Raw genomic sequence first — 26220 nt, forward strand, 5'->3', positions numbered from 1 at the left:
TTCTCTATTCTTTAAACAAAATCTTTTTGCTAATATCGAAATACACAGGTGCTAGTGGCGATCAACAGCTGCAATACCAATACATCGCTGCCATAGTAATACACAGCTGCCATAGTAATACACAGCTGCCATAGTAATACGCAGCTGCCATAGTAACACACAGCTGTCATAGTAACACACAACTGTCATAGTAACACACATCTGCTATAGTAACACACAGCTGCCATAGTAATACACAGCTGTCATAGTAATACACAACTGTCATAGTAACACACAGCTGCTATAGTAACGCACAGCTGCCATAGTAATACACATCTGCCATAGTAACACACAGCCGCCATAGTAATACACAGCTGCCATAGTAACACACAGCCGCCATAGTAACACACAGCTGTCATAGTAACACACAGCCGTCATAGTAACACACAGCTGCCATAGTAACACACGGCCGCTATAGTAACACACAGCCGCCATAGTAGTACATATAGTAACGCGCAGTTGCAGTAGCAATAAAAAACGGCCAGTTCCAAAATACAGTTGCCAGCACCAAAACATGCATACTGGTGGTCTCAAAACACACCTGCCACTATCAACACACACCTGCTAGTATCAAAACACACCTGCTAGTATCAAAACACTATTGTTAGTACAAAACCTAGCAATATGTTTGTTCTAGAAGGATCTTCATACATTTTCATTATGAAGATAGTCAACTTTTTACATTTTTTGTTGTGTCACATGGCTGATTCTAATTAATGTGATTTGTCTATTTGCACTTATTTTTAAGAAAACAAGTGCAAACATAGAGACGGCCTTGGAAACAACTTTCAGTTTGCATTTTACTGCAAAGATGTTTTTGGTTTACAAAGCTTTTACATGTATACTGTATCAATTTCGCATTGTTTATTCTGGAACAATTATACATCTTAATAATAATTTAATAATTTTGGTATTCTAACATTGACAACAGTGATCAGACACTCCACTGCAAATTCTTTTATTCACTATGGTTTCTGATTTTAGATCTGATCCGTTCACTATCAATGAAAAGAACATTAGTGTGGCTTGATTTGTAAGCTTCTACAATCATGTCAGAACTTGAAGATGTGTCTTTCTGGCCTGGTAAGTATCTTTGTTCATCTCGGTATTGAAAAGATTAGCTTACATAAATGTCACTGCAGTAAAAAGGTGGCATCGAATAGAGTGGGTGCCAGAGCTCACTGGAGAAATACTGAGATCTCGCAAACGAATGTCTCATAACTTTTAGATATTTAAAAACTGGCATATTTGATTGTTCTAGTTGTATCAACTTTTATTTTTTGGCGCATAAATGATCATCGCACTGTTAATTTTCTGTCATGTTTTACTCTGTCCAGTTTGTTTTACTTATATTCTTAAGATTTATCTAGACCTATCCGATATCCTCCTTACAATTATTAAGCTGCATGCTCAATTGTCTCATTACATGCTGTCAATCTGTAATACATTATTATTTTGTGAGTTTTAGGACGAGAAGCATTTTTAAATAAAAACACGACTAGATGTCATACCTTATGATCTCATAGCGCCTCATTGTGCTCCAGGTGACTGCATGTACTCAGAAGTGTACCCGCTTTTGTTAAAGCTGCCATGTTATTCTTTAGACTGAGTTTTTTAAAGCTTATCTCGACAGTCTATCTCAGAAGTTCAAACATTTTAATAATTTTTAAAGTAGTCTTTTATCTCTGGTGTTGTCCAGTAATATTTTTTTCGAACAGGTTATTATTTTGTTCATTTGATGAAGGTAAATTTCCCAACAGTGTACTCATTATTATTCTCTGTACTTTCAAATTTCACTAGAGAACCTTTCATTGTCATGGCAACAAAAATTTAATAGCTGCATTTTATAGCCCATAAATTTAGCGTTCATGATTTCTGCTGAGCTGATAATATCATAGCACCTTCTGATAGTCTAAAGTGTAAAGTTTTCCTGAAGTGGTTCTCATTAAAAAACCATCTACCAAAGAATTTACTACTAAAGTCATAAAAATTTTCATTTGAAAAAAATTTAATGTTTGCATCCAATAAAACAAATAGTAATTAACTTCATATTATTCTTTAATATTTAGGGTTGTCGCTGACATAATGTGGTCTGTAAGTTCAATAGCACGAGGTGCGCCATAACACGGCTTGTAAGCATCATAAGAAGGCGTCAAAGACCTAACTATTTTGCAATACACAACTATTATATTATAACTGTTATAGAAGGTTTGGCTTGGCGTAAGAGCCCCAAATTTTGATTAGTGTTGAAATGTTGTGATATTTATTAGTCGTTGGTTCTATAAAAACACTGTGCATGGAACACCTGTTAGTGCATATATACCCCAACTCGGTTAGTGCATATATACCCCAACTCGGTTTAAAATAATTGTTGTTTTGTAAATATCGTAGCATTGAATCGACCAATGTCGCACTCTTGTTTCGTAATTTGACTGCTTTTCATTGGATTAAATGAGGGCTGGTCTCCAAAGCCTTACTATACTTCATGGATGGCAAACAACTAAATGCCTTGCTTATTCTATAGTAAAATGGTAAATGACAGACCCTGATATAATATAGAGTCAAACCTCATTTTATGATTATTTTATTATGTAGTAAGATACAAACTTTCCAACATACGATGTAAATTTTTGAGCAAACATTTTGCTTGGCACATGGTGTAATATTCGGCACACCACTTCTGAAGTTTCTCGAAGAACTGTGATTTCATACCTAAAAAGAATGAAGTTGGTGAAAATTAAACACAATGCATAAAAATATTGACTTAACCAAAATATGCGTAGTTTAGGTTTACTTAGTTAAAAGTGAGAGTAAGCCACACTGCATCTCTGTCGAGCCGATTTGTTCGTTTCCATATCTCGACAGTAAGGTTACTGTAAAAACCTTTGTTACGTAGGATTTTGACATTGGCTATGTAGATTTCTACATAAAACAAGGTTTTTATACAGTTTTCTAACGCATTTTAATGCCAAGTGTACTTAAAGTGTGTTCATTGGGATTTGGACAAATTAAATTCAGTAGGGTAAGTTTTAATAGAAATATTGCTCCTGCATAGAATGATTTTGACATACAAAGCAAATCTTGGGACAAATAAACTTGATGTTAGAAGTCTGACTGTATAGAGACAACTATAATAGTTGGAGTGTAAAGTAAGTATTCTATGTCAACTGGCTGTTTACTTATCTGGTGCAATGCTTGTACTGGCTTTGCATGCAACTGCTTAGATATATCACGCACCTACTTATACGTATACATAGCTAACACATGTGGGATGTGTTTGCTTCATGGTTGTAGGAAAAAGTTCATATGGCTCATGGGGCCAGGGTGAGTTTCACATGTACATCTCAATGCACTCTTCCATTAAGAATTATTTTATCAGCAAGCTGCGCTCTGTGTTTAACACAAGCAGCCAGCTTGAGACAAGGATAGTGGTAGGTCCAGTTGTTGGCGAACATGTTTTTTGAAGATTTTATGGTCAGCTGCCGATAAAATTTACTGAACTGTAACAAACTTTACGTGAAAATATGAACTGCATTTTTATCAGTCGGCGCAGAATGATAAAATCTGTTCTCACTAATCCAAGAATATGGATTTTGTTAGCCAAGGTGCCAAAACTGATGTGCGAGACGAGATGTACTATTGCTCATGCATGCAAGGAGACATACTCTGAAGCTTTATACTGTGATATCATTGCTATAAGCTAACTGTCATGCTGGATGTCTCTGTACTGCCGTTCTAATAGACAACAGATCTCTTTATTCTCTCACAGTTATTTTAAACCTTAAAATCTTAAAGTAAGATTCTAAAAAAACAAATTAAGTATCTTCAAGTAAATTAAATTTATAAATTTCCTTATTTAGACATTTGTAAAGTGCCAAAACTACAGCTGTATGAAGGTGGCCATTTCTATAAAATGAATCATTTTATATATCTGCATAAACAATGCGATGCATGCAACAGGCAACAGCAATGCAAAATTATTCATAGTAGCCTTTAGTAGGTAATTAGATGCAAAGCTTATGGTGCTGAATAGCAATACAATGATAATAGGCAGGATAGCTTTCATATTGGTAATATGGCTGGCATGACAGGATTCTGCTGTATGAAGTCTTCTTTGAGTTGATTTAACGCTCATGGCTGACCCCATTTTCTAATTACATAGCTGATTACCTCTCAAGCTATCGAACAAAATTTCGAAAATGTATCAATCATGTAATGGGGTATATGATAAGCATTCATTTACTCTTACACATATCTGTAAACTAGTAGTGATCTTCTACATACAACGTTCAGTAACTTGGGATTGACACAATAATAACCCTGTCGATGTCTCCCGAATGAATGCAATAAAGCATCAAACTGTTTGTTATCTGGCAAGTGTGTAGTTGTAGTAGTCTAGAAACATTAGTTTGGATCGAGCTCTCGGGCGGATGCTTTTTTGATGCATCGCAATGTATCTACAGTCAAGAGACCCCCTACCGTAACTCATTTGTCATATACTATCATTTATCCTAATCGAGGCAAAATCTACCATATTTATCTTAAAACTGAAAGGGTATACACCATTGGATTTCAAACTAGCCATTCATGCCTACATGGGGATCTGAAAGTGCCCTTCGGTAGCCTTCTCCCCACTTGTAGGTTAGGTTACTTCTCTCCACTCCCTCGTAGGTTTGCCCTGGTTAGATCATCACTGAATAGGTTCCATCGGTGCTGCAATCTAAACCATGTCAGTCACTTACTGAGTTATGCCCTGACATACATGTAGTATCTAAGTGATGGTTTAATATAAAAAGTTTGATAAGTGAGTTCAATAACTATTTGTAAACATTTATTTTTTGTTTGTTTTTAATTATTTTATTAGCTTGTCACGTCTACACATGATATTTTGAGCCTTTGAAATGCTGATCAGCAGTTGACAACCACGGAGGTAGCTGTATTACCTTTAGGATTCCAATGATTAAAAATACCATGTTGATGATTTTAGCGATTTTTAGCCATCCTTGGAAATATGTCAACTCCAGCGAGAACTAAGAGTCTCGTAGTTCTGCCAAGGTGGCAGTACTCAGTACTTAGTACTGTCTGAGTAAACATTTATTTGAATATATATTTCTTTGTGGTTATTCTGTCAACGGCTCTTGTAAGATTAGACCTAGTAACAGCCATAATCACTGTCTTCCTCCATCATTCGTAGCACCTCCACCCAGTAATTCATTTGTCATGCGTCTTCTCTAGCAGAAGTCATTGAATAATAAAAACGCATGAACAGCCGCATACAGCATGCTAAATTACCAAGGCAAATCGGACAATGAAAATTATCTCATCCACATATCTATAATGAATTCGTAAAGCTTTCTGTGCAGTCCTATGAGTACTTTGTGATCGTAGCTAGCAACTTTCTACTACCATCCTTGTCAAGCTTGTAGTGATTGATGTATTACTTATTACTTATAGTGGTTGATGTATTACTTACTACTTGGGTGTGTATCTTCTGGTGGCTTACTAACTACTTATATGTCTGAAAACTATAAATCCCCTTTTTAGTATGAAGCACCAGCGATTGGAATCAGGACTCCACTAAAAATTTTAGTATGTTCGGGTAGAATCTATTCATAGTCATACTTACATGTACGGATAATACATAAATGTTAATGAGATTTTAATTTAAATGTTAGTAAAAAACTTAATTTGACAAATAAACAAATACAATTAACATGTTATGAACTGATACAAGCTTTAGAAATGCAACCGATCTTGCGTTGGGAAACCTTGATAAAGTTGGGTTTAGCTAAAAACATATATGTCAACTCCTAAACTAAATGCAAATTTGATTAAACAGAATGCAAAAGTACAAGAGCAAAAGAGAAACATATTCCATGTTTTAGTCAGGCACTGCTACTTGGCTTATTAGTGCAAATGTAACATACTATTATAATACTAATAATGTAATATTCATACTAATAATGAAAATGATGGAAATGTTGTTGATACTTAATACCAGATACTTAATACATTTTCACTTTTATTTTTTAAAACATCACCTTTGAAGTAGAATTCTTTCAAAATAAGTTTTAAAAAAGATTTTCTGTGCGTATTAGAATGTAAGTGGCTATTAACAATTGCATGCATGGATGGCTGGTTTGGCAATTGTTTGTTGTACTTCCCAAGGTCATTGGTTCATCTTACAGTACAGTTCTTACAGTACAGTTATTGATCATAATTCCTATGTTTTGTTTTTAGATTGTTTTTATACCAAATTATTGTGTTGCATGTTGTATGTACATTATATAAAGTATTGTCTAATGCATTATCAATTTGTGATGAAAGGCACTTTGTTCCTTTCATCAATTAGTAAGCTAAATCATTTCAAGTTAAAAAGGTGGAACTTAGGCAAATTCATGCATTTCATGTGTGATTATGACAGGAATCTCAGAATACATCCTGTTTGTAATCTCCGATATGTTGAAAAGCAACACACATCCTCTGGTGCTTCATTCATATAGTAATGATCTACTGTGATGTAAACTGTTTAGAGAGAACATTTACTTAACTGGCAAATACACCACCCATCTCAGTTGCAACTTGCAATGTTTGTAATTTTAAAGGTCTTCATAAGTCACCGCTTTCTAATAAGTTGTTGATCAGTTTGCGAACCTTAACTTTGGGTTGGTCGGTTTTTGACCCTTAAAACTGCTTTGCAACCTCTATCTTTACCTTAATAACCATTACATCTTCTGTGGAGCAGTAATTGGGAGATTAGTAGATGGAAATAATTTACTAGCTTAGTGTCATTTCCTCCAGTGTTGGCTAGATAACTTACCCCACTTTAGCTATAACTATTTGTTCCTCCTGTCATTTGTTCCTTGGAACTTTCCCTATGAAATCCTTACTCAGTTAGTCATGATTTCAAAGAGAAATATTTCATATTTCCCTATGAGTAGGAGACTGTTGCCCATATTTGCCTATAGGCAGTATGTGAGAGAAATACACCTACGTGTACTTTTATGCGTACATCTATCTGTTACATGTGCATACAAAATGTGTACATCTATAATTACATGTATATACATGTAATCTGTTTTACTTTAACCACAATACTAGTGTCAGAAAACTTTCCCAGTGTGATATTTGATTCCCCGGAGAAAAATTCAGGACTGCCAAAAAGGACCTATAGTTTGTTTCAATATTTTATGAAATCGCCTAATATTAGCAATCAAAACATGTCTCAACTATCGAGGCTCATTCCATATTATCAATCAAGATACATGAATGGAAAGAAATATATTACATAATTGTATAATACATAAGTCAATATATTTGCAAGCTATTTAATAGAGTAACATTTAGGGCTAGCCTCTCAGTATTTTGGAGGGTAGCCATGACTATCATACCGTACTATCACATTTCTTTTATGTGTGCATATGCGAGGGCTTGATTGCTATGCTTGGCTCAGTCATCTGACGAAATGACGAATAGTTTTTATGCAAATGTGTAGCAAAAAATTATTGCACGAAAATGAAAATGAGTAAAGGTGTCTTCCTTCATACTACTGTAGAGTAAGTGTTTGTGTTAGATATTATAGCAGCTGTTCAATGATTGGTTTATAACCGTACGAGGGTGTTAAGAGTATCTGTAACCTTCACTAATACTTACTTGTAACTTATAATAAGCAACCATTTATCATACAAACTGCCTGGTGAATGTTAAAGGTTGACTTGCAACAAAATTAACATTACAGTTATTTGATATGAAAAGATTCACCATGTCTTACTCTGTTGTGTTGTAGGTGCAAAATGTGTGGAAATGTGATTACAAGCTCTTAAAAGCTCAAAAATGAAGTTAATCGCAGCCACACGAGACCGCCGTAGTTTAGATTCTCTTTTCAAAACGGCTCAAATGTGACGTAGCTGTGGTAGATGGTTTCTGTTTACACTTTTATGCAACCTTATTCGTCGAAATATTTTCACAAATATACTTCACGCATTCAATAAAACCATGTCTATTGTTCTTGCGCGTCTGTTTTATCGTCATTGTAATGCTGTCACTTTTAGCAGTGATATCTTATAACTTACCATAAAAATTCGTTTAATTTTTTAGCCTTAGCTTGAAGGAGTACATATCATTGTCTGATAATCATGACGAGCCTGTTGGTCACTTGTGATAATCGAAAAGTGCTGCAGAAATTATTGGCGTAGTATTGGGTCACATGATCAGATTACGACTCGCCGATTAGACCTAGATTAGACAGATTAGATCTATATTTGATACGGGGTCTTCGGTAAAACCCGAAGTGTTTGTCATAAACTAGTGCTACGATAAGTTATATATTGAGCTTTTTATTGGCCTTTCAATTCACGTGAGAACATCCGTGACAAGACGATAACCAAACTGTAATTACTACGTCAGATAAATAAGGAGATTCCAATCTACGGTGGCTTTTCGTTTTTGAGCTTTTAAGAGCTTGTAATCACATTTCCACATATTTGGCACCTACAACACAACAGAGTAAGATATGGTGAATTTTTTGATACCAAATAACTGTAATGTGAATTTTGTTGCAAGTCAACCTTTAAAGATGTTGTCATTGGGTTTGTGCATAGCTCTTTTCTAATTGGAAAAATAATTGTTTTGTCGATTGCAGGGTTGGCTCGGTTTACACCAATGGTTTAAACCAGCCAAAAAACGGTTTTTGTAGTTTTTCGGTTTTTTTTTCATTTTTTGTGTGTGTGAAAAACATAATATTTTAAGCTCCTAGTGGTTCATGTGCGGTAGAAATGCAACTATATGTAATTATCAGCTGTAGAAGTTTATTTAAGACACAGTAGTAAATTGATGGCAGAGCTCAAGTTGAAACTACATGAATTCCTAGCACAACAATGAATTAGTGAATTTCATTTTCAAATGCTTTTATCAAATGATATGATCATCCCTTTACAGCTGAAATATGAAAACCATGTGAAATATACTAATCCAATCATCGTCTTTAATAATGAATGAGTACTTTCTTAAGTCTGGTCAGTGAAAAAGGATTACATATAATTAGAAATTAAAACAATGAAATCCATTTGTGCAAAAGCTTTAAGTTTGCAAACTAATATTTCATTTATTGGGCATAAGCCAAAGTCATTGGATTGTTAGAATTCAGTTTATCAAGTTTTTTGTGTTTTGAAAAGTTTAAAGTTGTTCCCCAAATTTCCAAAATACCTCGCAAACAGGATCCTGTTTGGCAGTTTTTTACTCGAACTGCAAAAGGCAAAGGTTTTAAGGCAGAGGTTTTAAGGTGTGCTGTCGTAACGCGAGGTCACGCAGATAGGCTTAAAGCTCATGTAGCAAAATTTCAAGCTGACAACACCAATTTAGACAGTGATGCTAGTATTCAGGTGATAGAAGTTGAATCATCTGCCACTGCTCCAAACACTAGCAATGCATCTGCGTTATGCTCTGCTCTACACTACCACATGACTAATCACTTGGATTAAAATTCCTACTTATACATATATCTGTATGTAAAATAATCACATTATGTGATAAGATTTCTGCTCTGTATTTCATCAATCATGTTTGATTAAAGACTCATTCCGAAATTCCATATGTTTTCTCTCTTTTTTCCCATAACAACTCCCACATCTTTAACAGATGATTCCACATATGTATGTTCAATGCTCAATCATGCAGCTATTATAGCAAGTTATGTTAATTAAACTTGAAATTGCAAAAACCTTGGGTCAAATTATAAACACCTTTTTAAACCATAAAAACCAGTTTAATTAAAAAAACCTGGTTTTTCATAACAACCGTGGTTTTTTCCAACCCTGGTCGATCGTTTAGTGTTGAAAGTGGCTTAGGGGTATGCAAAGGACTCATATTTGCCCAAGAAAGGAGTTGCCTACACATGGGCAACATTAAAACAAATAAGGATAATCTAGTTCTTCATTAAATATTTTCATGGTAATATCTCTGCTCTGTATTTTCATATTGACTAAGTATTGAATCTGCTTTGACAAAAATATTAAATCGGCTTGATATTGATCTCGAATGGAACCTTTTCCTTCTATGAATATATTACCATTAGAAATAATGGGGTACTTTCAAATCACTTCATACAAAGTTATTTTGTTCTGAAATCCGCTTCGTATTTTAAAACGTTAAAGTTTATGTTGAAAGCTGTCATAAGCTGTCTTGCTTTAATAACATCTTTCACGAAATCTTCAAGTATCAACGAAAGCTCTAAAATACAATGCAGTTAAGAGTATAAATCTTGTAAGTAATGGAGTCCGCAAGATTCAAAATGTGTGAATGGTGTTCCCTAAGGTAGACACAATTTGCTTTTTGTCATCACACTTCCCTAATGCATGCCATGTCTTGAATGTTTTCTGTTATATAGAGGTATGCATGCTGTTCTTTTGGTGTGTTGTATGTTATCCACATTATCCCTGCAAATTCTTTATCTTAACCTAGTCAGCAGGGTTGGATTACTTATCTAATCTAATGATTATACACATTAAATGTGACCTAACAGCAGGCGTATAATGTGACAAAACAGCAGGCATATAATGTGACAAAACAGCAGTCATATAATGTGACAAAACAGCGGTCATATAATGTGACAAAACAGCGTCATGTGATGTGACAAAACAGCAGTCATATAATGTGACAAAACAGCAGTCATATAATGTGACCTAACAGTAGGCATACGATGTGACAAAACAGCAGTCATATAATTTGACAAAACAGCAGGCGTATAATGTGACAAAACAACAGGCATATAATGTGACAAAACAGCAGTCATATAATGTGACAAAACAGCAGTCATATAATGTGACAAATCAGCAAATGTAATGTTTTTCAGGATTTCTATGATGTTCAATTATAGATATAAATAGAAATTGTTAGCTGATAGAAATTGTTACTAGTTTTCTAATTTCTATGTCTTTTATCTCCTTCAGGGAGTTCCGACGGCTCGTACACACGGGTGGGTCGCACGAATGCACCTGTTGTGACATGTAAGAAGAGAACAGTGTTGATACTGGTTGCTGTAGTCGCTGTCCTGTTCATCATTAGCGTCTCCATACCAGCTGGTAGGTTTACATAAGATCGCTACGCTCCATTGGTCTATTCTCATTGTGCAACCGACTGAGCAGCTGTTAAAGCATACTTAAATCTATGAATAGGCTAAACTTGAGCAAATAATTTTCAAATTTTATTCTTGTAAGTCCCTTTCTGAAAGTATTTTTCTCATTCAGTTTGTTAGCAGCAATTAATTTTATAATCGCTCATGCTCACAGTTATTACTCATATTCTATTTAAATACATGAGGTACTTGCTATTGGATAAATAGGTTTTTAGAAGTCCTGTGTCTTTAGCAGACTGATTAAGTTTATTGAAGTCACACCTGCTGATTTGGAATTTGAATAAACCAGTGTTAGCACTTTTTATTAACTTCAACATATTGAATGAACTCCTATTAAGCTGCAAGAAGCCAGTAAGTACTTGAAGTTGGATTGTGTTAGTCTCCATGAAGGTTGGAAGTTGTCATTCCTTTTTCTCCTTTTTAAATCTTGTATTAGTTTTCATTCAAAATCTTGACAGTCATTTGCATCATCTACTTCACGCTCCGTTGATTTTATTATTTTGTCCTTTTTTCACCAAAAATGGTTTCTGAAACTATGTTATAAAGTTTAGTTTGAATTTTAGTTACTAATGCGCTTGTTCCTCCGCTACGCCGTTTGATTCACTCATTTTATTATTAGCAATACTCTGTTTGAAGGGATGCTGACTCACTATAAGAACCATTATAGTGAACATGTAACGCCTGGCACATCTAAAGGCTCAGTTCCTCAACCAACGGTTCCTCAACCTACGGTTCCTCAACCTACAGTTCCTCAACCAACGGTTCCTCAGACGTCAACAACACCTGTACCTACAGCTAGCAGTACACCATTGGCCACTACCACTGCGAAACCGGTGTTTCCTAGCTGGGGAAAGTATCGTTTACCTGGCAATGTCAAGCCACGCTTGTAAGTTGAGTGTTAGGAAAGAATCTTTTAAGAATACTAGGAACGAGTTTGAGTAAAGCAGTTAATTCCAGTTGCAGTGTTTACTCGCAACATTCTAGTTACTAATGATAGTCTGCGGTAAAAACTGGCTTGTCTATATTTTAGTAGTTGTCAGCTCTCTCAAGAGTAATTGCTGATAACTACTTCCAACTGGCTTACAAGTTTCAAAATTGTGTGAATCAGAGCATCTAATCTAACTTCTGTTTTTGGTTTGAAAAAGTAAAAAAGTTATGATACTCTAATGCGTCGCAATGAAAATATTTCTTTTATACTTTTGCTAAACGAAAATTTTATATTTCATAGGATACAAAGTCGTGCAGCGCAGAAGCACGATAAAGAATAATGATCATATTTAATGTTCATTGTTCTGACATTCACCTAAGAGCGTAGCACCTTTGACGGCACTGGATAAAATCAATTTTTAGCTGACCTGGATCGGAAGTTGGCAAATCGTGTCTTGGCAGCCACGTGTCCATCTTTCATCCATTGGTTGTGACTCTCTGTGAATTTGGAACATAAATACTATAGTAGACGCTTCTATAACATAAATTCCAGATAACGTAAAGTGTTAAGTCGAGCGAGTTTTGAAATTCGATTTGAATGGTAGCGTATCTCGCCGCCATTGTGAGAAAAACGCCGTACATATAGTGTTATATTTATAATATACAACTTCCATGACATTTTAGTTTGTTGTGATAGGTCGTCAGTTGTGTTGACAAAACCGAGAATAGGTAGCTGCGCATTAAAAATAGGTAGCTGTGTTAATGAATACCTAAGGTCATCAATTGGTGCAAGTTTTACAGAGTCGGTTTTCTAATCTGAATGTCACGAGTAGGAATAATTGCCGAAAGTTATCTTTTAACCTAACCTTGACCCTTGGCTACAGATAGACGATAAACAGGTATTACCGCTATTTTATTGTAAAAATATTTTGTTGCTTTGCTTTATTGTAGACGTATAAAATATTTGAAGACCACAATGGAAAAACCGGTGATGTCACATTTTGGCTTTTTTGGAGTTATTCTTACCCACCTGTAGTTTTGGCACTGTAGAATTGTATGGTGAATTAAAAATTTGGAAAAACCAGTGTTATCCTATGAAAAACTGTGTTTAAATTTTATGCTCAAATGAATAAACAGGAATTTCCAAGCCGTAATATGGAAAATCGGCTAAGTCCAATAGCTAACCAATCAAAGAGCGTTTTGCTCGTTAACGCGGTCTTGCATTGTTTAATGTTGCTTAGCTAGCAGAAACGATCGATGCGTAACGCTCGATGGTGCTTGTTCGTTAAATTATTAATAATGATGGCATCTGGAGATAAATCGAGTCTTCAGAATAAACTGAGAAGTCTAGAAAACAAAGAAAAGATGGTAGTGCACAAAAGCAAGCTAAAAAGCTAAAGGTTTCTAGCCACACAACAGGAGAAAATTGCTTATGCAAACGGTGAACATGCTTTGTAATTGTGTGCAGATGACAGGCAGAAGTTGTTTACTGATTTTAATCAATTTTACACTACAAATAATACAAAACGAATATTTATCTTTGCTAATAACTGTATGTAAAGTAGAGAGAAGGCCCATTGAAAGTCACACAGGTCCCGAAGTAGTGCAGTTAGATTCGTTCTGTGATGGATACGCTGGACAGAAAAAACTACACACTCATTCACTATTTTCATTGGCTTGTGCATGAGAAAACCTTTTTTAACAAGATCACAATAAGCTATTCAATGTGTGAACATTCTTACATAGAATGTGATTGAGACATGACTGCAGTGAGTTGCAAGTCAGATATAGATCTACCGTCTAATTGGGTAAAGTTGTTTTGAAATGCTCGCAAACATCGTAAACCCTTTAATACAATTTATCTTAACAGCTCAATGTTCTCTAATAAAACAGAATATCTTAAACAGATGTACCAGACAACTTGCCCAATGAAAACTAGGTCTATACATCAAGTGAAAGTGAAAGTTACATTGAGAGTGCTATTAAAAAGCCGTTTAAGCTTCCTGATTGAACTAAATCAACTATCATTACCATCAGCCAATTGCCAGACAGCACAGCAACATACCAAGATTTGCAGGTCCTTAAACAACTTTGCAAACTAGAGAATCAACCATATTTTGACAATTTTACAACCAGTGATGGTGTGACAGCAGATAGTGATGAAATGTAGACATTGTAGTGAAACTCTAAACTGCTATTAATTACTGATTGTGTTACAGTACTTATACTATAGTTGAATATAGTTTGAATTGGAAAAAATATAATTTTTAATTGAGCAAAACCTTTTTAGTGCATTCAAATGGAAAAATAGTTGATGTCTGTTGCCAGCATGCATATTCATTTTTGACCACTGAATTACAAAAAAAACAATATTCTGAGTTAAAAAATGTTATTTTATAAGCACCAAACTATGTATCTGTCAATAAACCTACATATATTTGTCATAACCTGTATTTTCATTGCGTGATCCAGTCTCAAATCTTAAAAATTGATTTACTTGAAACTGCAAAAGTGTGACATCACTGGTTTTTCCATTGTGGTCGTCATTTGTTATTAGTTTTACTTTGCAAAATAGACTGAACAGTTTCGAAAAAATAAGCAAATCGTTGTAAATGAACGTTGAAGAGGTGTGCTCCCGATCAACTTATTGTAAAAGTTACCGCAATGATGGTCTATAAAACCTGTAAAATTTATCAGAAAAAAGGAGAAAAGTTGTTGATGCAAACCAATAATACTGCAGTTACGGTACAGATCACAAATTAGAAGAGTTAAGTCAAGTTTTTTATTTTTGCATGGCCGAAGGGGTGAGTTTGCAAAGATCTTGGAATGGATTTGGCAGTTTACATGTATTTTACTATTCCTATAACGTAAATTCCTTTTGACGTAAACATTCCCGGAACAGATCATTTACGGTGTAGGAGCGTCTGCTTTATTTCATTAAAATTACATTTTATTTTTATTGTAAAATCTAATTCTTAATTTGCAAATTATGGTCAACTTGCAACATTAAAACTAAGCCCATTAAATATTTTTAACGCCCAAAATATGCATCATATCTGTAGACGTCTTCAGAATCTCTGGCAGCCAGTATTTATTCAGCACACTACCGGCATGATTTATTGAATTTTTGACCCCTGCCTGCAAGTTAAATAATCGATAAATCCTAGAAACCAAAAATTTCTGAAGATAACAATATTTAATGCTGCATAGGCATTAAATATCTTTTGCTTTCAAAGGTTTAGTATGGATTTTTATTTTTTAATCAAAGTAGACAAATAGCCACTGGGTATTTTATTTGAAATGAAGCACCATGCAAGTATAAAATGTTTTTGTTCTCTGCAGCAGTTCATTGGTTTTATAAATACAGCATATGGGTCGCGGTCACAGAAACCATGGTTAAGTCACGAATCACGAAGTTGAGTTATTCGACTTTAAAGTTGCACTAACTGAATTTATAATTTTGGTAAGGATTTTTGTAACACGTGCTTCTGGACCAATCAAAAAGTGATCTTTCTGAATCTGAAGTCAGTTTAGATAATAAATGTCTTAAAACCTCGAAAAAAAACCCTTAAAACTGTTGCTATGCTAAACAGGAAGTACTGAAAAATGGCGTCCGAAAAACGTAATCATTTCTTTTTTGCCGATTTGAAAGATAATTCCGCCAATATGGACACTTATAATGAGTACTTTGGCATTCCAACTGATGCCAAAAGCAGTGTATGTAAAGGGAATGACAATGATATATTCCTAACCATTCTTATAAGATTTTTGCAATATTTAATTATAAGAATAATTATTCGATTTTATAAGATTTGATTATAAGAAAAATTATTCGAATTAACAAGATCGAAGTATAGAGTGACCGATGATGTGCAATATGTTACTGTTATTATTTTTTTAAACATTTTGTTGATCATACTACGGTTGTGCTCAATATCGCAGCACTGCCAAGCCGTTTTTAATATCTGCAAAATTAGGTAATACATTTTCTTATAGATATACAGCCATTTCTATGACAACCAGCCAAAATCTGTTTAGAATTTTAAATTCAGCATAATGTTTTTGATATAAAGACAGAAATCTAGATAAATATCACAACCTCTTAATATTGGTTGCTATGACGTTTTGAAATGTAAACAAAACTTTGCATCGGTTTTCGTTTCTCAGACTTTAGCACCAGTTTTCTCGAAACTATGTTTTCGCACTGATGGTAAACATGCATTCAGTCTATTGACCATAAAATCTGCTGTAATTAAGCTAGAACCAAAATTCTTTTTGCAAAATAACTGTGAGAATTTTCTCCTTCTGTTAGAGCAGATAACTCTAAATCTTATACTCCCGACTTAACCATGGTTTCTGTGATCATGACACATATTACAGCTTTTTTACTAATAGCATACAGGTTATAGGTATAGGAAGCAGTTGGAGCCACAACCCATTTTGACATGTATATCATATACATTATATACATGTGTTGTGGCTGTGAGTGCTCTCTTTCTATTGGAAGTCTGTCCCAAATAACTCATTGAGTAGAAAAGGTTGCCTGACCTTTTTTTACAGAAGGTTGTGTATTAATTGTTGAGATGGATCAGACTATTCGCTTATGACTTTTGTAGCAGAAGTAAGATTTTATGCATTATGATGCGTTCAGTTTTATGTTTCCTTATCTTTTTCTCGTCATTACGTGACATTTTCCCTTAATCACAGTCATTCTGTCTTTGTTTTTTCATCAGACCTCATAGTTTTATCTATTTAGGTTTGATAGCGAAAACTAAAGTAGATTATCTTTTTAATGAAATATATAGTGGATGCTCTTTAGTATGATTCCTTAATACTAGCAATATCTTTGCTTTTTCATCAGACCTCATAGTTTTATCTATTTAGGTTTGATAGCGAAAACTGAAGTAGATTATCTTTTTAATGAAATATATAGTGGATGCTCTTTAGTATGATTCCTTAATACTAGCAATATCTTTAAATACTGTTGACATGCAAAAATGAGTATTTTTACCTCATAAATACAAGAGCTAGTGTAAAGGATCTACGCGAAACTAATCATACGCAGCTTGCACACATGATAACGAAGCGCCTGAATGGTTTCATATCCCTTTAGGCGAAGCTTTGCACTTTAGTGGAAAGTGGCAGGATATTTAGTATCAAAGAGCAAATTTATGAGATACAAATTGCAAGTAATAGGTTTTAATATTTTGTAATGAATTTTGAAATTTTTTTTGCCAGTCTGCATAACCTTCTTTGTTTGCAGTGATTTTGGTCAGTTGGTTGGATTTTTCACCTTTTAGTTACAACATATCTATTGTACTACAACTATTTGGGAATGAGACAAATGAAGATCAGACGATTCCATATAGTGGCACCGTGCTAATTGTGGTAAATGTGACCAAAGCCACAGATAGTATAGTCTTACATGCGGTGGACATGGATATTAGCGCGGTATGTTGGTATTATTGTGTATATATATATTGCTTTAACATCTACGGTTCTATCACAATTTTCGTAAATTCTAGCATATAAGTCGATAATTCGAGGTTTAAAGCTTGGATTTAAAATCCTGGTTTTGACATGTACCTGCCTTATAAGCCAACCCTCTTCTCTGGCTAAAATCGTTTGATCGATAATAGATCAGTCGTCAGCCGTCTAGTAGTCAGAGGCGGGCGAATGCGTAGCTGAGGAAATGGCATTCACTAATGACATTAGCAAAAATGCCCATAGTTTTTGTGACGCCGGCAATATGTACAATTAACAAAAGAACAATATATGACAGTTCTAGTGAAGACCACATGCATGAGCAACAATGCTTCACCATCGTATTGATAACATCCCTTGATAACATGTGCCTTTTTAACAGAAAAGCCATGCCGCAAGATGGATTTCTGTCAGGAATCGTGATTCATGTTCAAGAAAAAGAATGTATGGATGATCGTAAATGTGGCTAATAGATTACCGAAGTGTGGGCTTGTAGGCAGCTACTAGGAAAAAAGCATTAAATTTGAAAAAAAAGTTATTCCAGAAGATAATCTTAGCGATGACGCTAGCGAATTGGAGTTTGTGTATGATCCATCTCACGTTGAGTAGGATTACTAGTATGTTACTATTTTATAAATATATCCCTATATGTAATATCAAATAATTTTGATTTGCGATGGTTTTTGAAAATGAATTTTGATAAAATTCGTGTCATGAAAAACGTGACCGCCGTACAAGTCGAGGGTGGATTTTTAAGCTTGAATTTTGGTGTCAAATTTTCGACATATACGCTGGAGTTTACAGTATATCTATCTATATTGTCTCTCAAAGTGAGTCCCATTTTTAATTGTTCTAATTTACTGCATGTGCTCACAAATACCTATCTAGTGGTTATGATCTACAATAGAATGGACCATTATTATGTGCGGTACTTTGTGGAGTTCTTACCTTCGAGGTAGATGTAGCAGCTAACGGCGGTGTGAGAGATAGATGTAGCGGCTAACAGCGTTGTGAGAGAGCAGCTAACGGTGGTGAGAGAAATAGATGTAGCAGCTAACGGCCGTGTGAGAGATAGATGTAGCAGCTAACGGCGGTGTGAGAGATAGATGTAGCGGCTAACGGCGGTGTGAGAGATAGATGTAGCAGCTAACGGCGGTGTGAGAGATAGATGTAGCAGCTAACGGCGGTGTGAGAGGTAGATGTAGCGGCTAACAGCGGTGTGAGAGATAGATGTAGCGGCTAACAGCGGTGTGAGAGAGCAGCTAACGGTGGTGAGAGAAATAGATGTAGCAGCTAACGGCCGTGTGAGAGATAGATGTAGCAGCTAACGGCGGTGTGAGAGATAGATGTAGCGGCTAACGGCGGTGTGAGAGATAGATGTAGCGGCTAACGGCGGTGTGAGAGATAGATGTAGCGGCTAACGGCGGTGTGAGAGATAGATGTAGCGGCTAACAGCGGTGTGAGAGATAGATGTAGCGGCTAACGGCGGTGTGAGAGAGATTTGACAAGTTCAGTTTGCTTCACATTTTTGGCGCAACCCAACATAACATAAACTTTGAATTTAACTTAAATGAACTTAGCCTACTATACATACACTCAGCCCTACTATACATACACTCAGCCCTACTATCATACACTCAGCCCTACTATACATACACTCAGCCCTACTATACATACACTCAGTAATAAGCGTTAAACTTAGGCTAAACTTAATTCTAGCTTGGTTTTTATTGTCATTTCTACTTCTTCCAGTTTGGCTCTTTTTGACTCGCTTTCACCTTCACGTTTAACTAAACTTTTTAAAACGTTTTCAAACCGATCCGGCGCCAAAGACCGAGTGATGCTGCTCTTGTAAGAAGCCTCTGGCACGCTCAGCCACCTCGCAGTTGTATCTCAAATCCATCTCGTATCTCACAGCATAAATTTGCTAGAAATTTTCCTCATCTCTCAAATTGATTTTATGTTGTGGCAATCGTATTTCGAGGTATGACAGTATGTATTATACATACTGTATAATACATACTGTATGTATTATTTGATATTTGCTTCTATTGCTATTCTCAACTATTGGTTCACTAGGTGTCAAGTATCATTTCTGGTGAATGTTAAACGGGATTTCTATGTAGCTTACAAATAATTCTCTACTCCTGTTATTACATAGATTTACACGGAATATTTGGCATGTTTGAAAACATAGAAATAAACCAAAATGCATCACTCCCTTTTTATTAGTCTCAGGAATAGAGCGATTATTCTTAAAGAATTGGCTATTCTAAAAATGTTCATTTAGATTGATACCGCTAAGGTGTTGTCATGTCTCTTCTTTTTCTCTGTAAAGCGAGAAAGAGAAGAGGCTGGTTGACCTTAGTTGACAGGCACACCGGCAGCTTGTTTTGTGGCCTTTGGTGCGAGATTTGTGTGGCAATTTTGGCAAGATTATGCTTGATCGGGATGAGCAACATGCACCTCACTGCGCGAGTTTTACGGATGCACTGGACTCGCATTCACGAAATGGATTAAATGTGCCTCTCAATTTAGTTTTGTACAGAACATAGGTGTCTATTAGCGACAGTAGGATAATTCTGGAAGACTCTAGGCAGGTGAGGTTAGTCAAATGATCACAATATTGTTCGCTTGCAGTAAGCTAAGTAAAACATGAAAAAATTATGTAAGAAAATTTAGTATTTCAAGAAAATAGATTGTGATTATTTGATTGAGGTGGGAGTTGTAAAACTTACAAAAACGTTAATAGAAAGTAACTGAAAAAGTAAATTTACAAGTGAGTTTTAATCGCTGGTAGGCCATCTAGCTCTAGTCAAAAGAAGAGGTTCTAGGAGCAAGTACTAATTGAAATAGAGAATAAGATAATTTTAATTGGCGTTGTTAAAAAATTTCAACTCGCAAGTTCCACCTAAAATAACTGACTATATGTTGTTTTTATTGACTCGGATTACATGGTCACAGACATGCATAATAGGTTGGATGCACCTAGACAAATAAGTTTGCTATTTTATGTATGATCCATGTCTTAAAGCTATAAAAATAAAGAATAAAACAATGAGATATCATAACTTATGGTTGACATATGCAACTGCAGAATCAGATAGTTGGGTCGCAATTATTCTTCAGCCCCCCCCCCTCTCCTCAGTCCAATCAGTCTTCAGCCCCCCCTCTCGTCAGTCTAATCAGTTTTCAGCGATAAGAATTCTTGACCTTCATCCCTGCATCTGCACGTTCTTATTTGGGTGCCATTCGCTCCTAGTCTCGTCTACAAAAGTAGGCGCTAAGCAGGTTGGCTAAGCGCTGCAGTACATACATCGTCACACCTGTCATAATAACAAGTGTGATTAGTAAGTGTGGTTGTGTGTCCTGCATGCAGGGTTTCCGCTTAGTCGACATTTCATTTGATAATTTTTTTGCCGTGGACGTTTGAACCTAAAGATATGCTCTAAAAATAGATTGTTAACGGAAATAGTATCAAGAAATATCATCATGTCGAAAGCCGACATTTTTTAATAAAAGTTGATATGAACAGTAAATAGTAACTAAATTAATCGATCGATCAGGACATTGACCACCAATTGGTATCTTTTAACTCACTTCTGTTCTGATAGAGAAGTTCAACAAAAGAGGTATAGTTTTATTATGGATCATTTTGTGTTAGGTGCAAGTGGCGAAATGTGCGGAGGGAGAAGATTACTGCAGTGGCTTCGCCAAAGTCAAGGATTACAGAATGACAGAAGGCGATCTGCAACAGCTTGAAATCCAGCTAAATCAGAATTATTCTGTGAACACAACGTTGAACCTTAAATTAGAGTTCAATACGACACTTAGGGATGACCTGCGTGGATTCTACAAGAGCTCATATAGTGTGGGCACAGAGTCGTATGTTGTTATTACTTGATAGTCTGTATTTTCAGTGTTAGTTCTTTCACTTAGCAGTCTGAACCCGTTGTGGAGGTCAACATCCTCTCTCATTATTGTTAGTTACAATCCAATCATTGTCTCCATTACTTTTTATTGGTCTATTGAGCCATTCTTCCAGGCCTTCTCGTAAAGTATAACGACTTGATTATTAATTTGTTTGGCCACCTATGTTTTATTTGAAGCTACAGTACTCTGCTATATGAAATTTGAAAGTTAGAGAAGTGCCTGGTTTAGTACAACATGTGATGCGTGATGAATTGCGTGACGCTGCGTGATGAATTGCATGACGCTGCGGGATGGCTAAAATCATGCCAGATCATCGTAAAATTGCTCTCAATGGCTTACCAGATGCATTTCAAGTAATATCTCAACAAACCAGTGATTTTCTTTCCAAGTTTAAACTATTTTCAAGCTAGTACAGGTCGAAGTTTTTTTAAGTATGTGTGAATATGACTCCTGACAATTTCTAACAGATTTTATAGTGTTTTTAGCTAGTTTTAATACATTTTGGACCAATTTTGACCCTCATGCATTTTTCTAGTTTGTTGAGATTTTTCTCAAACTAGAAAAATGTGTGAGGGTCAAAATTGGTCCGAAATGTATTAAAACTAGCTAAAATTATCAGGAGTCATATTCATCTATGTTTGAAAAGAAACTTTGACATGTATTAGCTTGAAAATAATTTAAACTTGGTAAGAAAATCACTGGTTTGTTGAGATATTACTTAAATGTATCTGGTAAGCCATTGGGAGCAATCTTATGATGATCTGGCATGATTTTAGCCATCACGCAACGTCACACAATTCATCACGCATCACTCATTTTACTAGACCCGGAGAAGCGCTCCATTCTAGAATATTCTGAGGAATGACATCCGTGTTGTATTAAGAAGAACAGGCCCAAGTTTCACACTATGTGTTTGTATAAATACAGTCAAAAGCTATTAAATATACATGTATATATTAGTATTTTAGAGTGTCATTCTGTGCCATTTTGTTTGGTGGTGTGCCCCGGGATTTTGTAAATGTAAAAAATGTGCCATGGGTGAAAGCAGGTTGAAAATCACTGGCCTAAATCACTTTTAACTAATAACTGTTAATTGATAACCGTTAACTAATAACTGTTAATTGATAACTGTTAATTGATAACCGTTAACTAATAACCGTTAATTGATAACTGTTAACTAATAGCTGCTAATTGATAAGTGCTAATTGATAACTGTTAACTAATAACCGTTACTTGATAACTGTTACCGGTAATTGATAACTGCTGATTGATAACTGCTAATTGATAACTGTTAACTAATAACTGTTAATTGATAACCGTTAACTAATAACTGTTAATTGATAACTATTAACTAATAACTGCTAATTGATAACTGCTGATTGATAACTGCTAATTGATAACTGTTAACTAATAACTGTTAATTGATAACTGCTGATTGATGACTTATATGATTCTCTTATGTCAGACTCTTCATCTTTCTTTACAGGCATAAAACTACCACATTAATTGCTACCACTCAGTTTGAGTCAGTGTTTGCTCGAAAAGCATTTCCTTGCTTTGATGAGCCGAGCTTTAAGGCGAAGTTTGCTCTGAATATCACTCGTCCAAAGACATGGTTGTCTCTGTTTAACTCTCCTCTTTTGGCCAACATTACTTATGACGAGACTAGAATGCTGGATATATACAGGTGGGTCGAAGCATGGTGGTAACTTCTAGCTATTTGTTTCTGTCTAGTTATCATACTTATATTTATCGTTATTCCATGGAGCTTCTAGGGGCACCCAAATACCAGGTCGTGAACAATCTACAAAATTAGTACAATGTTACATGGAGCACCTCAGATGAATAGCAAGAGTTGTCCATACAATTAGTAATAATAAGCTATTCACATTCTAAATGCCATATATTGCGGGGCAATACACTTTAGTCTGGTTTTTAAATGCAAATAAGATGTCATTGCTATATCCATAGTTTGCGACCGAATCAGAGACAAGCTCAACTTGATTTAACCGATGACATTCTGTGTCAAGTCTGACAATCAAATTTATGTCAAGTAATCAATAATGGAAATATTTATTTATTCTTATGAGCATTGTCTTATTCTAGTTTTCAAGGTTTTCTGTGCGAACCTAAATTTGTATACTTGAATTGGAAAGAAAATGTTTGACTTATCATCCCAGTTGAGCAGTTATATTAATGACAAGCGTTGCACGAGTAGCCTAGAATAGTAAGTTTGCACGTAGTTGTTTGATTTTTTATTGTAAAATTAAATTAGTAAAAGGTTTTAAACTCGATAACTGTTGATAAAATATTTTCACCAGTTTGTTGTATGACATTACCTATGGCTTGCATTTGTAGCTGATTAAAATTACTGAATAACTGAATTACTATTGAAAAGAGGAAAGATTCAGATGTGCATTGATTGCAAGAACTGTCTTGTAAACTAAAGAGTAGCGAGGCACTTGACTTCTTTTCTCACACGGGGTGTTCAATGGGGGGACGCACCTGCTCAAGTCAATCCAGCTAGTGCCTTGCTCATGTAGTCTTAAAAAAAACTTCACACATGATGTGCTCTTTCAGCACTTCATGTAACAACAGTAATTGAAGCAAGCACTGAGAAGTAGCCTGAGCTATCCTATCATGTCACCTTGTCATCTCATGTCTTTGTAAGTGCTGCATGGTGCATTCCATTTCTTTTTAGTTTTTCTCCAACGATGAGTTCATACCTCGTTGCATTCGTTGTCTGTGACTTTGGCAACATCCCCACCAAAACCATGACCAGTCAGATTTCTAGTAATACAATCAACGTAAGTTACCTCAGACTACCCTTCCATTTTTCTGTGTCTTGTAAATGTTGAGCGAATTTGATAAGGTATTGTGTGACTATTAAATGGCTATCATATGAGGGCTAGAAACTTTGCGGAGAGAGGGTTATCTTGGCTATATGTATTATTTAGATCTACCAAATAGAGGTGATGCTCATAAGAACGAGTTACTTAATAAGCAAATATTTATAACTGCATGTTTACATTGGATATGTTTGATACTTAGATCACAGTCTATGGTCAAAAAGCTCAACTTTCCCAACTGAGCTATGCATCTGAAGTGGCTGTTACGGTTATAGGAGCGTATGAAGACTTCTTTGAGACTGCATATCCCCTCCCCAAGTTGGGTGAGTAGATGATGACTTCTTACAGACACCTCCATAAAAACACTTCTTGGTACCCTGATTTGAAACTATTTTGGAAAACTAACTGTGTTCAAAAGTTAGTCATATTAGTAAAACCCTACATAATATTTTTATATCTTTTTCATATATATAAATCTCAGTGTTTGTTGGTCTGTCATTCGTGTGTCTAGTTATAGCGATCAAGTTATAGGAATAAAAAATCTGGTTTGTGCTGAATTTGAACTCGAAACCTCCAGGTCTGCCGTCAAGCAGACTACGTCAAACGATCAAGCGGTCAAACGGACCTCCACTAGGTCAAGCGGACCTCCACTAGGTCAAGCGGCTACATCGCTATACAATGGAATAATTGTGGTTATACTCATTACACCGGTTAAAATACGCACTTTTGAAGCGCTTGCGAAAAGGCTATCAGTTACTACGAGCACACTTAAAGATCATGATTGATTGCTTGAGAGATCATGATGAGTAACGAAATGATTATAAGCTAGCTTCAGACTGACAAACCCGGCTCTTATTATTGTAAAGATTTAGACTAGTTCAAGTTACTAGCTTAAGTTACTTTATTACCTGTGCAACGCCGGGCATTCAGTAGTACTGTTATAAGCTAGCCTCTGCTCCGGACATACGGCTATAGTCTTCTGTCTAGTTTATGCTTGCACTGTTTGATGACCTGCATAGTTTAGCTCATGAGAGCCCGTCCGCTACTACTCATCCAAAGAGAGAAAGAGAGTCAACTTGTAGGCCTCTGCATATACCAAATTCTATTAACTTTGTTGGATGAATTTAGTATTAAGCACTTATTTAGGACCTTCACTCACTTCGTATTGCTATATAGCCAATTCTCCGTTTGAAGTTCGTCTATTCCAAGTTTTCCTCAAAACCTCACGATAGCTCCGTAATAGATGCTGGAGTTGTTGCTCTCATTCATTATTCCTCAATCGTTTTGCCATTGCTTATACTTTTTTGCCAGTTTACTCCAGTCAATGTAGAAATATCGCAACTCTCTAATTATGATGAATACACTGTTGGAAACTGCATGCAGTACACATGCCTCATGCCATCTATACACTATGTGTGGGTAATGCAAAAGTACCGCGTTAAAGATGTAGTTGCGTCAAAAAAGTCAATTTAATGAAATTAGGACCCATAAAAGGCTAAAACATCAGCTACAATTTGATGCCATTTTTGTCTTTGTAGACCAACCCTGTCCAGAGATATATGCGTTTGAATGAAGTCTTCTTTTAAAAAGCTCACGTTCCAGCGGGTGCCTATTTCGTGACGTCACAAGCAAGGTATCTGAAACGAAACCACGAGCAATAAATATGAGGTCGATTCGTTAGCCAATCATGCGTGCAAAATTTTTATATAGGCCGTAATAAATGTTATCACTCGTAAAACGCGTTGTCTGTGATCTCGAAGATTCTCCTAATTAGAGAATTCATTCTCATTCGTTACTGATTCAACGCGTTTCAACAATTACTAAGTTATACATAGTTTTAAAATGGCTTCAAGTTCG

At 35.5% G+C, this 26220-nt stretch overlaps 1 protein-coding gene across 3 annotated transcripts in view; it reads left to right on the forward strand.

Annotated features, from left to right (window-relative positions):
• The window catches only part of LOC137399287 (aminopeptidase N-like), a 55039-nt gene that overhangs the window by 5047 nt on the left and 23772 nt on the right, over window positions 1–26220 (forward strand). For 2 of the 3 annotated variants that reach the window (XM_068085326.1, XM_068085327.1), the window contains exons 2-9: window positions 1024–1122; window positions 10986–11117; window positions 11807–12056; window positions 17398–17548; window positions 21246–21466; window positions 23001–23201; window positions 24216–24321; window positions 24566–24686. In XM_068085326.1, the coding sequence (XP_067941427.1) occupies window positions 1089–1122; window positions 10986–11117; window positions 11807–12056; window positions 17398–17548; window positions 21246–21466; window positions 23001–23201; window positions 24216–24321; window positions 24566–24686 (1216 nt within the window). In that variant the 5' untranslated portion in view covers window positions 1024–1088. Of the gene's footprint in view, window positions 1–1023; window positions 1123–3333; window positions 3364–10985; window positions 11118–11806; window positions 12057–17397; window positions 17549–21245; window positions 21467–23000; window positions 23202–24215; window positions 24322–24565; window positions 24687–26220 lie in introns of all 3 variants that reach the window. The other variant, XM_068085325.1, reaches the window with a different exon arrangement.

The sequence above is a fragment of the Watersipora subatra genome, chromosome 7 (genome assembly GCF_963576615.1).
Source record: "Watersipora subatra chromosome 7, tzWatSuba1.1, whole genome shotgun sequence".
NCBI lineage: Eukaryota > Metazoa > Bryozoa > Gymnolaemata > Cheilostomatida > Watersiporidae > Watersipora > Watersipora subatra.